General features: G+C 34.1%; 1 protein-coding gene across 1 annotated transcript in view; it reads right to left on the reverse strand.

The window, feature by feature from the left end:
• LOC106571069 (regulator of G-protein signaling 6) overlaps positions 1–1025 on the reverse strand; it is a 119963-nt gene extending 118938 nt beyond the window's left edge. Inside the window, exon 1 of the mRNA XM_045695553.1 lies at positions 849–1025. Coding sequence (XP_045551509.1) covers positions 849–932 — 84 coding nt within the window. The 5' untranslated portion in view covers positions 933–1025. The remainder of the gene's footprint in view (positions 1–848) is intronic.
• Between the last annotated feature and the right edge of the window lie 18117 nt (positions 1026–19142).

Below are 19142 nucleotides of genomic sequence, written 5' to 3' on the forward strand. Positions count from 1 at the left end.
ACATGGGGGTGGCAGCATCATGTTGTGGTGGTGTTTTGCTGCAGGAGGGACTGGTGCACTTCACAAAATAGATGGCATCATGAGGCAGGAAAATTATATGGATATATTGAAGCAACATATCAAGACATCAGTCAGGAAGTTAAAGCTTGGTCGCAAATGGGTCTTCCAAATGGACAATGACCCCAAGCATACTTCCAAAGTTGTGGCAAAATGGCTTAAGGACAACAAAGTCAAGGTATTGGAGTGGCCATCACAAAGCCCTGACCTCAATCCTATAGAAAATTTGTGGGAAAAACTGAAAAAGTGTGTGTGAGCAAGGAGGCCTACAAACCTGAATCAGTTACACCAGCTCTGTCAGGAGGAATGGGCCAAATCTCACCCATCTTATTGTGGGAAGCTTGTGGAAGGCTACCCGAAAAGTTTGACCCAAGTTAAACAATTTAAAGGCAACGCTACCAAATACTAATTGAGTGCATGTAAAGTTCTGACCCACTGGGAATGTGATGAAAGAAATAAAAGCTGAAATAAATCATTCTCTCTACTATTATTCTGACATTTCACATTCTTAAAATAAAGTGGTGATTCTAACTGACCTACGACAGGATATTTTTACTAGGATTAAATGTCAGATATTGTGAAAAACTGAGTTTGAATGTATTTGGCTAAGGTGTATGTAAACTTCCGACTTCAACTGTAGAGTTAGGCAGCGAGGACTTTGTTTAGGACTTAAAAGAAGCCAGAGCATTCCTACCTTATAAGCCTGTTGTACACAGTGCATGTTTCCACTGCACAACCTTCATACAACCTTCCCACAACATAGTGTTATAAAGAACTTTGTGTCCTCCTACCTTTCTGTAGACGATGATGTTGGGAGAGTCCTCATCAGGGTCTGCTGTCCCCACTCCACTCTGGTCCTGGCTGGACTGGTTCATACTGCAAACAACTATGAGCTCTGTCTTCTCTCTCTCTCTTCTCAGTCTTTCTCCTTCGTTCTCTTTCTCCTCTCCCTCTCCTTTGTTCTCTTGTTCTCTTTCTTCTTCTGTCGCTGGAGGCTATGAAAAGAAAACATTAGATTCATAGCTGTCTCTAATCTTCTCTTTCACTCCCTCTATTCTTTCTTTCTCTAGTGAATAGTGATGATACAGTATAACTAGTGAATAGTGATACGGTATAACTAGTGAATAGTGACGATACGGTATAACTAGTGAATAGGGATGATACGGTATAACTAGTGAATAGGGATGATACAGTATAACTAGTGAATAGTGATACAGTATAACTAGTGAATAGGGATGATACAGTATAACTAGTGAATAGTGATGATACGGTATAACTAGTGAATAGTGATACAGTATAACTAGTGAATAGGGATGATACAGTATAACTAGTGAATAGTGATATGGTATAACTAGTGAATAGTGATGATACGGTATAACTAGTGAATAGTGATACAGTATAACTAGTGAATAGGGATGATACAGTATAACTAGTGAATAGTGATACAGTATAACTAGTGAATAGGGATGATACAGTATAACTAGTGAATAGTGATACAGTATAACTAGTGAATAGGGATGATACAGTATAACTAGTGAATAGTGATACGGTATAACTAGTGAATAGTGATGATACGGTATAACTAGTGAATAGTGATGATACGGTATAACTTGTGAATAGTGATGATACGGTATAACTTGTGAATAGTGATGATACGGTATAACTTGTGAATAGTGATGATACAGTATAACTTGTGAATAGTGATGATACGGTATAACTTGGTGGTTGGAGACATCCCTCTAGTGGTGTGGGGGCTGTGCTTTGGCAAAGTGGGTGGGGTTATATCCTGCCTGTTTGGCCCTGTCCGGGGTATCATCGGATGGGGCCACAGTGTCTTCTGATCCCTCCTGTCTCAGCCTCCAGTATTTATGCTGCAGTAGTTTATGTGTCGGGGGGCTAGGGTCAGTCTGTTACATCTGGAGTATTTTTCTTGTCTTATCCGGTGTCCTGTGTGAATTTAAATATGCTCTCTCGAATTCTCTCTTTCTCTCTTTCTTTCTTTCTCTCGGAGGACCTGAGCCCTAGGACCATGCCTCAGGACTACCTGGCATGATGACTCCTTGCTGTCCCCAGTCCACCTGGCCGTGCTGCTACTGTGATTATTATTATTTGACCATGCTGGTCATTTATGAACATTTTAACATCTTGACCATGTTCTGTTATAATATCCACCCGGCACAGCCAGAAGAGGACTGGCCACCCCTCATAGCCTGGTTCCTCTCTAGGTTTCTTCCTAGGTTTTTGGCTTTTCTTGGGAGTTTTTCCTAGGGAGTTTTTCCTAGCCACCATGCTTCTTTCACATGCATTGCTTGCTGTTTGGGCTTTTAGGCTGGGTTTTTGTACAGCACTTTGAGATATCAGCTGATGTACGAAGGGCTATATAAATACATTTGATTTGATTTGATTTATAACTAGTGAATAGTGATCATACGATATAACTTGTGAATAGTGATACAGTATAACTAGTGAATAGTGATGATACGGTATAACTAATGAATAGGGATGATACAGTATAACTAGTGAATAGGGATGATACAGTATAACTAGTGAATAGGGATGATATGGTATAACTAGTGAATAGGGATGATACGGTATAACTAGTGAATAGGGATGATACAGTATAACTAGTGAATAGTGATGATACGGTATAACTAGTGAATAGTGATGATACGGTATAACTAGTGAATAGTGATGATACGGTATAACTAGTGAATAGTGATGATACGGTATAACTAGTGAATAGTGATGATACGGTATAACTAGTGAATAGTGATGATACGGTATAACTAGTGAATAGGGATGATACAGTATAACTACTGAATAGTAACAGAATAACTAGTGAGTAGTGATACGGTATAACTAGTGAATAGTGATGATACGCTATAACTAGTGAATAGGGATGATACAGTATAACTAGTGAATAGTGACAGTATAACTAGTGAATAGTGATGATACAGTATAACTAGTGAATAGGGATGATACAGTATAACTAGTGAATAGTGACAGAATAACTAGTGAATAGTGATGAAACAGTATAAGTAGTGAATAGTGACGATACAGTATAAGTAGTGAATAGTGATGATACGGTATAACTAGAGAATAGGGATGATACAGTATAACTAGTGAATAGTGATGATACAGTATAACTACTAAATAGTGATGGAACAGTATAACTAGTGAATAGTGATGATACGGTATAACTAGTGAATAGTGATGATACAATATAACTAGTGAATAGTGACAGAATAACTAGTGAATAGTGATGATACAGTATAACTAGTGAATAGGAATGATACAGTATAACTAGTGAATAGTGACACGGTATAACTAGTGAATAGTGATGATACGGTATAACTAGTGAATAGTGATATGGTATAACTAGTGAATAGTGATACAGTATAACTAGTGAATAGTGATACAGTATAACTAGTGAATAGGGATGATACAGTATAACGAGTGAATAGTGATACGGTATAACTAGTGAATAGTGATGATACGGTATAACTAGTGAATAGTGATACGGTATAACTAGTGAATTGGGATGATACAGTATAACTAGTGAATAGTGATGATGCAGTATAACTAGTGAATAGTGATGATACGGTATGACTAGTGAATAGTGATGATGCAATATAACTAGTGAATAGTGATGAAACAGTATAAGTAGTGAATAGTGACGATACAGTATAACTAGTGAATAGTGACGATACGGTATAACTAGTGAATAGTGATGGAACAGTATAACTAGTGAATAGTGATGATACAGTATAACTAGTGAATAGGGATGATACAGTATAACTAGTGAATAGGGATGATACAGTATAACGAGTGAATAGTGATACGGTATAACTAGTGAATAGTGATGATACGGTATAACTAGTGAATAGTGATACGGTATAACTAGTGAATTGGGATGATACAGTATAACTAGTGAATAGTGATGATGCAGTATAACTAGTGAATAGTGATGATACGGTATGACTAGTGAATAGTGATGATGCAATATAACTAGTGAATAGTGATGAAACAGTATAAGTAGTGAATAGTGACGATACAGTATAACTAGTGAATAGTGACGATACGGTATAACTAGTGAATAGTGATAGAACAGTATAACTAGTGAATAGTGATGATACAGTATAACTAGTGAATAGGGATGATACAGTATAACTAGTGAATAGTGACACGGTATAACTAGTGAATAGTGATTATACGGTATAACTAGTGAATAGTGATACAGTATAACTAGTGAATAGGGATGATACAGTATAACTAGTGAATAGTGATACGGTATAACTAGTGAATAGTGATGATACGGTATAACTAGTGAATAGAGATACGGTATAACTAGTGAATTGGGATGATACGGTATAACTACTGAATAGTGATGATGCAGTATAACTAGTGAATGGTGATGATACGCTATAACTAGTGAATAGGGATGATACAGTATAACTAGTGAATAGTGACAGAATAACTAGTGAATAGTGATTATACAGTATAACTAGTGAATAAGGATGATACAGTATAACTAGTGAATAGGGATGATACGGTATAACTAGTGGATAGGGATGATACAGTATAACTACTGAATAGTAACAGAATAACTAGTGAATAGTGATGATACGGTATAACTAGTGAATAGTGATACGCTATAACTAGTGAATAGGGATGATACAGTTTAACTAGTGAATAGTGATGGAACAGTATAACTAGTGAATAGTGATGATACGGTATAACTAGTGAATAGAGATGATACAGTATAACTAGTGAATAGCGACAGAATAACTAGTGAATAGTGATGATACAGTATAACTAGTGAATAGTGATGATACAGTATAACTACTGAATAGTGACAGAATAACTAGTGAATAGTGATGATACAGTATACCTAGTGAATAGGGATGATACAGTATAACTATTGAATAGTGATGATACGGTATAACTAGTGAATAGTGATGATACGGTATAACTAGTGAATAGTGATACAGTATAACTAGTGAATAGTGATACGGTATAACTAGTGAATTGGGATGATACGGTATAACTAGGGAATAGTGATGATGCAGTATAACTAGTGAATAGTGATGATACGGTATGACTAGTGAATAGTGATGATGCAGTATAACTAGTGAATAGTGATGAAGCAGTATAAGTAGTGAATAGTGACGATACAGTATAACTAGTGAATAGTGACGATACGGTATAACTAGTGAATAGTGATGATACGGTATAACTAGTGAATAGGGATGATACAGTATAACTAGTGAATAGTGATGATACAGTATAACTAGTGAATAGTGATGATACAGTATAACTAGTGAATAGTGATGGAACAGTATAACTAGTGAATAGTGATGATACAGTATAAGTAGTGAATAGTGACAGAATAACTAGTGAATAGTGATGATACAGTATAACTAGTGAATAGTGATTATACAGTATCTTTAAGTACAGAATAACTAGTGAATAGTGACAGAATAACTAGTGAATAGTGATGATACAGTATAACTAGTGAATAGTGACACGGTATAACTAGTGAATAGTGATGATACGGTATAACTAGTGAATATTGATACAGTATAACTAGTGAATAGGGATGATACAGTATAACTAGTGAATAGTGATACGGTATAACTAGTGAATAGTGATGATACGGTATAACTAGTGAATAGTGATACGGTATAACTAGTGAATTGGGATGATATGGTATAACTAGTGAATAGTGATGATGCAGTATAACTAGTGAATGGTGATGATACGCTATAACTAGTGAATAGGGATGATACAGTATAACTAGTGAATAGTGACAGAATAACTAGTGAATAGTGATGATACAGTATAACTAGTGAATAGTGACAGAATAACTAGTGAATAGTGATTATACAGTATAACTAGTGAATAGGGATGATACGGTATAACTAGTGGATAGGGATGATACAGTATAACTACTGAATAGTAACAGAATAACTAGTGAATAGTGATGATACGGTATAACTAGTGAATAGTGATACGCTATAACTAGTGAATAGTGATGGAACAGTATAACTAGTGAATAGTGATGATACGGTATAACTAGTGAATAGAGATGATACAGTATAACTAGTGAATAGTGACAGAATAACTAGTGAATAGTGATGATACAGTATAACTAGTGAATAGTGATGATACAGTATAACTACTGAATAGTGACAGAATAACTAGTGAATAGTGATGATACAGTATACCTACTGAATAGGGATGATACAGTATAACTAGTGAATAGTGATACGGTATAACTAGTGAATAGTGATGATACGGTATAACTAGTGAATAGTGATACAGTATAACTAGTGAATAGGGATGATACAGTATAACTAGTGAATAGTGATATGGTATAACTAGTGAATAGTGATGATACGGTATAACTAGTGAATAGTGATACAGTATAACAAATGAATAGGGATGATACAGTATAACTAGTGAATAGTGATACAGTATAACTAGTGAATAGGGATGATACAGTATAACTAGTGAATAGTGATACAGTATAACTAGTGAATAGGGATGATACAGTATAACTAGTGAATAGTGATACGGTATAACTAGTGAATAGTGATGATACGGTATAACTAGTGAATAGTGATGATACGGTATAACTTGTGAATAGTGATGATACGGTATAACTAGTGAATAGTGATGATACGGTATAACTTGTGAATAGTGATGATACAGTATAACTTGTGAATAGTGATGATACGGTATAACTTGGTGGTTGGAGACATCCCTCTAGTGGTGTGGGGGCTGTGCTTTGGCAAAGTGGGTGGGGTTATATCCTGCCTGTTTGGCCCTGTCCGGGGTATCATCGGATGGGGCCACAGTGTCTTCTGATCCCTCCTGTCTCAGCCTCCAGTATTTATGCTGCAGTAGTTTATGTGTCGGGGGCTAGGGTCAGTCTGTTACATCTGGAGTATTTTTCTTGTCTTATCCGGTGTCCTGTGTGAATTTAAATATGCTCTCTCGAATTCTCTCTTTCTCTCTTTCTTTCTTTCTCTCGGAGGACCTGAGCCCTAGGACCATGCCTCAGGACTACCTGGCATGATGACTCCTTGCTGTCCCCAGTCCACCTGGCCGTGCTGCTACTGTGATTATTATTATTTGACCATGCTGGTCATTTATGAACATTTTAACATCTTGACCATGTTCTGTTATAATATCCACCCGGCACAGCCAGAAGAGGACTGGCCACCCCTCATAGCCTGGTTCCTCTCTAGGTTTCTTCCTAGGTTTTTGGCTTTTCTTGGGAGTTTTTCCTAGGGAGTTTTTCCTAGCCACCATGCTTCTTTCACATGCATTGCTTGCTGTTTGGGCTTTTAGGCTGGGTTTTTGTACAGCACTTTGAGATATCAGCTGATGTACGAAGGGCTATATAAATACATTTGATTTGATTTGATTTATAACTAGTGAATAGTGATCATACGATATAACTTGTGAATAGTGATACAGTATAACTAGTGAATAGTGATGATACGGTATAACTAATGAATAGGGATGATACAGTATAACTAGTGAATAGGGATGATACAGTATAACTAGTGAATAGGGATGATATGGTATAACTAGTGAATAGGGATGATACAGTATAACTAGTGAATAGGGATGATACAGTATAACTAGTGAATAGGGATGATATGGTATAACTAGTGAATAGGGATGATACGGTATAACTAGTGAATAGGGATGATACAGTATAACTAGTGAATAGTGATGATACGGTATAACTAGTGAATAGTGATGATACGGTATAACTAGTGAATAGTGATGATCTGTGAATGTGATACGGTATAACTAGTGAATAGTGATGATACGGTATAACTAGTGAATAGTGATGATACGGTATAACTAGTGAATAGTGAGAGTGAGCGGTATAACTAGTGAATAGGGATGATACAGTATAACTAGTGAATGAACAGAATAACTAGTGAGTAGTGATACGGTATAACTAGTGAATAGTGATGATACGCTATAACTAGTGAATAGGGATGATACAGTATAACTAGTGAATAGTGACAGTATAACTAGTGAATAGTGATGATACAGTATAACTAGTGAATAGGGATGATACAGTATAACTAGTGAATAGTGACAGAATAACTAGTGAATAGTGATGAAACAGTATAAGTAGTGAATAGTGACGATACAGTATAAGTAGTGAATAGTGATGATACGGTATAACTAGTGAATAGGGATGATACAGTATAACTAGTGAATAGTGATGATACAGTATAACTACTAAATAGTGATGGAACAGTATAACTAGTGAATAGTGATGATACGGTATAACTAGTGAATAGTGATGATACAATATAACTAGTGAATAGTGACAGAATAACTAGTGAATAGTGATGATACAGTATAACTAGTGAATAGGAATGATACAGTATAACTAGTGAATAGTGACACGGTATAACTAGTGAATAGTGATGATACGGTATAACTAGTGAATAGTGATATGGTATAACTAGTGAATAGTGATACAGTATAACTAGTGAATAGTGATACAGTATAACTAGTGAATAGGGATGATACAGTATAACGAGTGAATAGTGATACGGTATAACTAGTGAATAGTGATGATACGGTATAACTAGTGAATAGTGATACGGTATAACTAGTGAATTGGGATGATACAGTATAACTAGTGAATAGTGATGATGCAGTATAACTAGTGAATAGTGATGATACGGTATGACTAGTGAATAGTGATGATGCAATATAACTAGTGAATAGTGATGAAACAGTATAAGTAGTGAATAGTGACGATACAGTATAACTAGTGAATAGTGACGATACGGTATAACTAGTGAATAGTGATGGAACAGTATAACTAGTGAATAGTGATGATACAGTATAACTAGTGAATAGGGATGATACAGTATAACTAGTGAATAGGGATGATACAGTATAATGAGTGAATAGTGATACGGTATAACTAGTGAATAGTGATGATACGGTATAACTAGTGAATAGTGATACGGTATAACTAGTGAATTGGGATGATACAGTATAACTAGTGAATAGTGATGATGCAGTATAACTAGTGAATAGTGATGATACGGTATGACTAGTGAATAGTGATGATGCAATATAACTAGTGAATAGTGATGAAACAGTATAAGTAGTGAATAGTGACGATACAGTATAACTAGTGAATAGTGACGATACGGTATAACTAGTGAATAGTGATGGAACAGTATAACTAGTGAATAGTGATGATACAGTATAACTAGTGAATAGGGATGATACAGTATAACTAGTGAATAGTGACACGGTATAACTAGTGAATAGTGATTATACGGTATAACTAGTGAATAGTGATACAGTATAACTAGTGAATAGGGATGATACAGTATAACTAGTGAATAGTGATACGGTATAACTAGTGAATAGTGATGATACGGTATAACTAGTGAATAGAGATACGGTATAACTAGTGAATTGGGATGATACGGTATAACTAGTGAATAGTGATGATGCAGTATAACTAGTGAATGGTGATGATACGCTATAACTAGTGAATAGGGATGATACAGTATAACTAGTGAATAGTGACAGAATAACTAGTGAATAGTGATTATACAGTATAACTAGTGAATAAGGATGATACAGTATAACTAGTGAATAGGGATGATACGGTATAACTAGTGGATAGGGATGATACAGTATAACTACTGAATAGTAACAGAATAACTAGTGAATAGTGATGATACGGTATAACTAGTGAATAGTGATACGCTATAACTAGTGAATAGGGATGATACAGTTTAACTAGTGAATAGTGATGGAACAGTATAACTAGTGAATAGTGATGATACGGTATAACTAGTGAATAGAGATGATACAGTATAACTAGTGAATAGTGACAGAATAACTAGTGAATAGTGATGATACAGTATAACTAGTGAATAGTGATGATACAGTATAACTACTGAATAGTGACAGAATAACTAGTGAATAGTGATGATACAGTATACCTAGTGAATAGGGATGATACAGTATAACTATTGAATAGTGATGATACGGTATAACTAGTGAATAGTGATGATACGGTATAACTAGTGAATAGTGATACAGTATAACTAGTGAATAGTGATACGGTATAACTAGTGAATTGGGATGATACGGTATAACTAGGGAATAGTGATGATGCAGTATAACTAGTGAATAGTGATGATACGGTATGACTAGTGAATAGTGATGATGCAGTATAACTAGTGAATAGTGATGAAGCAGTATAAGTAGTGAATAGTGACGATACAGTATAACTAGTGAATAGTGACGATATGGTATAACTAGTGAATAGTGATGATACGGTATAACTAGTGAATAGGGATGATACAGTATAACTAGTGAATAGTGATGATACAGTATAACTAGTGAATAGTGATGATACAGTATAACTAGTGAATAGTGATGGAACAGTATAACTAGTGAATAGTGATGATACAGTATAAGTAGTGAATAGTGACAGAATAACTAGTGAATAGTGATGATACAGTATAACTAGTGAATAGTGATTATACAGTATAACTATTGAATAGTGACAGAATAACTAGTGAATAGTGATGATACAGTATAACTAGTGAATAGGGATGATACAGTATAACTAGTGAATAGTGACACGGTATAACTAGTGAATAGTGATGATACGGTATAACTAGTGAATATTGATACAGTATAACTAGTGAATAGGGATGATACAGTATAACTAGTGAATAGTGATACGGTATAACTAGTGAATAGTGATGATACGGTATAACTAGTGAATAGTGATACGGTATAACTAGTGAATTGGGATGATATGGTATAACTAGTGAATAGTGATGATGCAGTATAACTAGTGAATGGTGATGATACGCTATAACTAGTGAATAGGGATGATACAGTATAACTAGTGAATAGTGACAGAATAACTAGTGAATAGTGATGATACAGTATAACTAGTGAATAGTGACAGAATAACTAGTGAATAGTGATTATACAGTATAACTAGTGAATAGGGATGATACGGTATAACTAGTGGATAGGGATGATACAGTATAACTACTGAATAGTAACAGAATAACTAGTGAATAGTGATGATACGGTATAACTAGTGAATAGTGATACGCTATAACTAGTGAATAGTGATGGAACAGTATAACTAGTGAATAGTGATGATACGGTATAACTAGTGAATAGAGATGATACAGTATAACTAGTGAATAGTGACAGAATAACTAGTGAATAGTGATGATACAGTATAACTAGTGAATAGTGATGATACAGTATAACTACTGAATAGTGACAGAATAACTAGTGAATAGTGATGATACAGTATACCTACTGAATAGGGATGATACAGTATAACTAGTGAATAGTGATACGGTATAACTAGTGAATAGTGATGATACGGTATAACTAGTGAATAGTGATACGGTATAACTAGTGAATAGTGATACGGTATAACTAGTGAATTGGGATGATACGGTATAACTAGGGAATAGTGATGATGCAGTATAACTAGTGAATAGTGATGATACGGTATGACTAGTGAATAGTGATGATGCAGTATAACTAGTGAATAGTGAGGAAGCAGTATAAGTAGTGAATAGTGACGATACAGTATAACTAGTGAATAGTGACGATACGGTATAACTAGTGAATAGTGATGATACGGTATAACTAGTGAATAGGGATGATACAGTATAACTAGTGAATAGTGATGATACAGTATAACTAGTGAATAGTGATGATACGGTATAACTAGTGAATAGGGATGATACAGTATAACTACTGAATAGTAACAGAATAACTAGTGAGTAGTGATACGGTATAACTAGTGAATAGTGATGATACGCTATAACTAGTGAATAGGGATGATACAGTATAACTAGTGAATAGTGACAGTATAACTAGTGAATAGTGATGATACAGTATAACTAGTGAATAGGGATGATACAGTATAACTAGTGAATAGTGACAGAATAACTAGTGAATAGTGATGAAACAGTATAAGTAGTGAATAGTGACGATACAGTATAAGTAGTGAATAGTGATGATACGGTATAACTAGTGAATAGGGATGATACAGTATAAATAGTGAATAGTGATGATACAGTATAACTACTAAATAGTGATGGAACAGTATAACTAGTGAATAGTGATGATACGGTATAACTAGTGAATAGTGATGATACAATATAACTAGTGAATAGTGACAGAATAACTAGTGAATAGTGATGATACAGTATAACTAGTGAATAGGAATGATACAGTATAACTAGTGAATAGTGACACGGTATAACTAGTGAATAGTGATGATACGGTATAACTAGTGAATAGTGATATGGTATAACTAGTGAATAGTGATACAGTATAACTAGTGAATAGGGATGATACAGTATAACGAGTGAATAGTGATACGGTATGAATAGTGATGATACGGTATAACTAGTGAATAGTGATACGGTATAACTAGTGAATTGGGATGATACAGTATAACTAGTGAATAGTGATGATGCAGTATAACTAGTGAATAGTGATGATACGGTATGACTAGTGAATAGTGATGATGCAATATAACTAGTGAATAGTGATGAAACAGTATAAGTAGTGAATAGTGACGATACAGTATAACTAGTGAATAGTGACGATACGGTATAACTAGTGAATAGTGATGGAACAGTATAACTAGTGAATAGTGATGATACAGTATAACTAGTGAATAGGGATGATACAGTATAACTAGTGAATAGGGATGATACAGTATAATGAGTGAATAGTGATACGGTATAACTAGTGAATAGTGATGATACGGTATAACTAGTGAATAGTGATACGGTATAACTAGTGAATTGGGATGATACAGTATAACTAGTGAATAGTGATGATGCAGTATAACTAGTGAATAGTGATGATACGGTATGACTAGTGAATAGTGATGATGCAATATAACTAGTGAATAGTGATGAAACAGTATAAGTAGTGAATAGTGACGATACAGTATAACTAGTGAATAGTGACGACACGGTATAACTAGTGAATAGTGATGGAACAGTATAACTAGTGAATAGTGATGATACAGTATAACTAGTGAATAGGGATGATACAGTATAACTAGTGAATAGTGACACGGTATAACTAGTGAATAGTGATTATACGGTATAACTAGTGAATAGTGATACAGTATAACTAGTGAATAGGGATGATACAGTATAACTAGTGAATAGTGATACGGTATAACTAGTGAATAGTGATGATACGGTATAACTAGTGAATAGAGATACGGTATAACTAGTGAATTGGGATGATACGGTATAACTAGTGAATAGTGATGATGCAGTATAACTAGTGAATGGTGATGATACGCTATAACTAGTGAATAGGGATGATACAGTATAACTAGTGAATAGTGACAGAATAACTAGTGAATAGTGATGATACATTATAACTAGTGAATAGTGACAGAATAACTAGTGAATAGTGATTATACAGTATAACTAGTGAATAAGGATGATACAGTATAACTAGTGAATAGGGATGATACGGTATAACTAGTGGATAGGGATGATACAGTATAACTACTGAATAGTAACAGAATAACTAGTGAATAGTGATGATACGGTATAACTAGTGAATAGTGATACGCTATAACTAGTGAATAGGGATGATACAGTTTAACTAGTGAATAGTGATGGAACAGTATAACTAGTGAATAGTGATGATACGGTATAACTAGTGAATAGAGATGATACAGTATAACTAGTGAATAGTGACAGAATAACTAGTGAATAGTGATGATACAGTATAACTAGTGAATAGTGATGATACAGTATAACTACTGAATAGTGACAGAATAACTAGTGAATAGTGATGATACAGTATACCTAGTGAATAGGGATGATACAGTATAACTATTGAATAGTGATGATACGGTATAACTAGTGAATAGTGATGATACGGTATAACTAGTGAATAGTGATACAGTATAACTAGTGAATAGTGATACGGTATAACTAGTGAATTGGGATGATACGGTATAACTAGGGAATAGTGATGATGCAGTATAACTAGTGAATAGTGATGATACGGTATGACTAGTGAATAGTGATGATGCAGTATAACTAGTGAATAGTGATGAAGCAGTATAAGTAGTGAATAGTGACGATACAGTATAACTAGTGAATAGTGACGATACGGTATAACTAGTGAATAGTGATGATACGGTATAACTAGTGAATAGGGATGATACAGTATAACTAGTGAATAGTGATGATACAGTATAACTAGTGAATAGTGATGATACAGTATAACTAGTGAATAGTGATGGAACAGTATAACTAGTGAATAGTGATGATACAGTATAACTAGTGAATAGTGACAGAATAACTAGTGAATAGTGATGATACAGTATAACCTGTGAATAGTGATTATACAGTATAACTATTGAATAGTGACAGAATAACTAGTGAATAGTGATGATACAGTATAACTAGTGAATAGGGATGATACAGTATAACTAGTGAATAGTGACACGGTATAACTAGTGAATAGTGATGATACGCTATAACTAGTGAATATTGATACAGTATAACTAGTGAATAGGGATGATACAGTATAACTAGTGAATAGTGATACGGTATAACTAGTGAATAGTGATGATACGGTATAACTAGTGAATAGTGATACGGTATAACTAGTGAATTGGGATGATATGGTATAACTAGTGAATAGTGATGATGCAGTATAACTAGTGAATGGTGATGATACGCTATAACTAGTGAATAGGGATGATACAGTATAACTAGTGAATAGTGACAGAATAACTAGTGAATAGTGATGATACAGTATAACTAGTGAATAGTGACAGAATAACTAGTGAATAGTGATTATACAGTATAACTAGTGAATAGGGATGATACGGTATAACTAGTGGATAGGGATGATACAGTATAACTACTGAATAGTAACAGAATAACTAGTGAATAGTGATGATACGGTATAACTAGTGAATAGTGATACGCTATAACTAGTGAATAGTGATGGAACAGTATAACTAGTGAATAGTGATGATACGGTATAACTAGTGAATAGAGATGATACAGTATAACTAGTGAATAGTGACAGAATAACTAGTGAATAGTGATGATACAGTATAACTAGTGAATAGTGATGATACAGTATAACTACTGAATAGTGACAGAATAACTAGTGAATAGTGATGATACAGTATACCTACTGAATAGGGATGATACAGTATAACTAGTGAATAGTGATACGGTATAACTAGTGAATAGTGATGATACGGTATAACTAGTGAATAGTGATACGGTATAACTAGTGAATAGTGATACGGTATAACTAGTGAATTGGGATGATACGGTATAACTAGGGAATAGTGATGATGCAGTATAACTAGTGAATAGTGATGATACGGTATGACTAGTGAATAGTGATGATGCAGTATAACTAGTGAATAGTGAGGAAGCAGTATAAGTAGTGAATAGTGACGATACAGTATAACTAGTGAATAGTGACGATACGGTATAACTAGTGAATAGTGATGATACGGTATAACTAGTGAATAGGGATGATACAGTATAACTAGTGAATAGTGATGATACAGTATAACTAGTGAATAGTGATGATACGGTATAACTAGTGAATAGGGATGATACAGTATAACTACTGAATAGTAACAGAATAACTAGTGAGTAGTGATACGGTATAACTAGTGAATAGTGATGATACGCTATAACTAGTGAATAGGGATGATACAGTATAACTAGTGAATAGTGACAGTATAACTAGTGAATAGTGATGATACAGTATAACTAGTGAATAGGGATGATACAGTATAACTAGTGAATAGTGACAGAATAACTAGTGAATAGTGATGAAACAGTATAAGTAGTGAATAGTGACGATACAGTATAAGTAGTGAATAGTGATGATACGGTATAACTAGTGAATAGGGATGATACAGTATAACTAGTGAATAGTGATGATACAGTATAACTACTAAATAGTGATGGAACAGTATAACTAGTGAATAGTGATGATACGGTATAACTAGTGAATAGTGATGATACAATATAACTAGTGAATAGTGACAGAATAACTAGTGAATAGTGATGATACAGTATAACTAGTGAATAGGAATGATACAGTATAACTAGTGAATAGTGACACGGTATAACTAGTGAATAGTGATGATACGGTATAACTAGTGAATAGTGATATGGTATAACTAGTGAATAGTGATACAGTATAACTAGTGAATAGGGATGATACAGTATAACGAGTGAATAGTGATACGGTATGAATAGTGATGATACGGTATAACTAGTGAATAGTGATACGGTATAACTAGTGAATTGGGATGATACAGTATAACTAGTGAATAGTGATGATGCAGTATAACTAGTGAATAGTGATGATACGGTATGACTAGTGAATAGTGATGATGCAATATAACTAGTGAATAGTGATGAAACAGTATAAGTAGTGAATAGTGACGATACAGTATAACTAGTGAATAGTGACGATACGGTATAACTAGTGAATAGTGATGGAACAGTATAACTAGTGAATAGTGATGATACAGTATAACTAGTGAATAGGGATGATACAGTATAACTAGTGAATAGGGATGATACAGTATAATGAGTGAATAGTGATACGGTATAACTAGTGAATAGTGATGATACGGTATAACTAGTGAATAGTGATACGGTATAACTAGTGAATTGGGATGATACAGTATAACTAGTGAATAGTGATGATGCAGTATAACTAGTGAATAGTGATGATACGGTATGACTAGTGAATAGTGATGATGCAATATAACTAGTGAATAGTGATGAAACAGTATAAGTAGTGAATAGTGACGATACAGTATAACTAGTGAATAGTGACGATACGGTATAACTAGTGAATAGTGATGGAACAGTATAACTAGTGAATAGTGATGATACAGTATAACTAGTGAATAGGGATGATACAGTATAACTAGTGAATAGTGACACGGTATAACTAGTGAATAGTGATTATACGGTATAACTAGTGAATAGTGATACAGTATAACTAGTGAATAGGGATGATACAGTATAACTAGTGAATAGTGATACGGTATAACTAGTGAATAGTGATGATACGGTATAACTAGTGAATAGAGATACGGTATAACTAGTGAATTGGGATGATACGGTATAACTAGTGAATAGTGATGATGCAGTATAACTAGTGAATGGTGATGATACGCTATAACTAGTGAATAGGGATGATACAGTATAACTAGTGAATAGTGACAGAATAACTAGTGAATAGTGATGATACATTATAACTAGTGAATAGTGACAGAATAACTAGTGAATAGTGATTATACAGTATAACTAGTGAATAAGGATGATACAGTATAACTAGTGAATAGGGATGATACGGTATAACTAGTGGATAGGGATGATACAGTATAACTACTGAATAGTAACAGAATAACTAGTGAATAGTGATGATACGGTATAACTAGTGAATAGTGATACGCTATAACTAGTGAATAGGGATGATACAGTTTAACTAGTGAATAGTGATGGAACAGTATAACTAGTGAATAGTGATGATACGGTATAACTAGTGAATAGAGATGATACAGTATAACTAGTGAATAGTGACAGAATAACTAGTGAATAGTGATGATACAGTATAACTAGTGAATAGTGATGATACAGTATAACTACTGAATAGTGACAGAATAACTAGTGAATAGTGATGATACAGTATACCTAGTGAATAGGGATGATACAGTATAACTATTGAATAGTGATGATACGGTATAACTAGTGAATAGTGATGATACGGTATAACTAGTGAATAGTGATACAGTATAACTAGTGAATAGTGATACGGTATAACTAGTGAATTGGGATGATACGGTATAACTAGGGAATAGTGATGATGCAGTATAACTAGTGAATAGTGATGATACGGTATGACTAGTGAATAGTGATGATGCAGTATAACTAGTGAATAGTGATGAAGCAGTATAAGTAGTGAATAGTGACGATACAGTATAACTAGTGAATAGTGACGATACGGTATAACTAGTGAATAGTGATGATACGGTATAACTAGTGAATAGGGATGATACAGTATAACTAGTGAATAGTGATGATACAGTATAACTAGTGAATAGTGATGATACAGTATAACTAGTGAATAGTGATGGAACAGTATAACTAGTGAATAGTGATGATACAGTATAACTAGTGAATAGTGACAGAATAACTAGTGAATAGTGATGATACAGTATAACTAGTGAATAGTGATTATACAGTATAACTATTGAATAGTGACAGAATAACTAGTGAATAGTGATGATACAGTATAACTAGTGAATAGGGATGATACAGTATAACTAGTGAATAGTGACACGGTATAACTAGTGAATAGTGATGATACGCTATAACTAGTGAATATTGATACAGTATAACTAGTGAATAGGGATGATACAGTATAACTAGTGAATAGTGATACGGTATAACTAGTGAATAGTGATGATACGGTATAACTAGTGAATAGTGATACGGTATAACTAGTGAATTGGGATGATATGGTATAACTAGTGAATAGTGATGATGCAGTATAACTAGTGAATGGTGATGATACGCTATAACTAGTGAATAGGGATGATACAGTATAACTAGTGAATAGTGACAGAATAACTAGTGAATAGTGATGATACAGTATAACTAGTGAATAGTGACAGAATAACTAGTGAATAGTGATTATACAGTATAACTAGTGAATAGGGATGATACGGTATAACTAGTGGATAGGGATGATACAGTATAACTACTGAATAGTAACAGAATAACTAGTGAATAGTGATGATACGGTATAACTAGTGAATAGTGATACGCTATAACTAGTGAATAGTGATGGAACAGTATAACTAGTGAATAGTGATGATACGGTATAACTAGTGAATAGAGATGATACAGTATAACTAGTGAATAGTGACAGAATAACTAGTGAATAGTGATGATACAGTATAACTAGTGAATAGT

The sequence above is a fragment of the Salmo salar genome, chromosome ssa15, assembly GCF_905237065.1.
Source record: "Salmo salar chromosome ssa15, Ssal_v3.1, whole genome shotgun sequence".
NCBI classification, from domain to species: domain Eukaryota; kingdom Metazoa; phylum Chordata; class Actinopteri; order Salmoniformes; family Salmonidae; genus Salmo; species Salmo salar.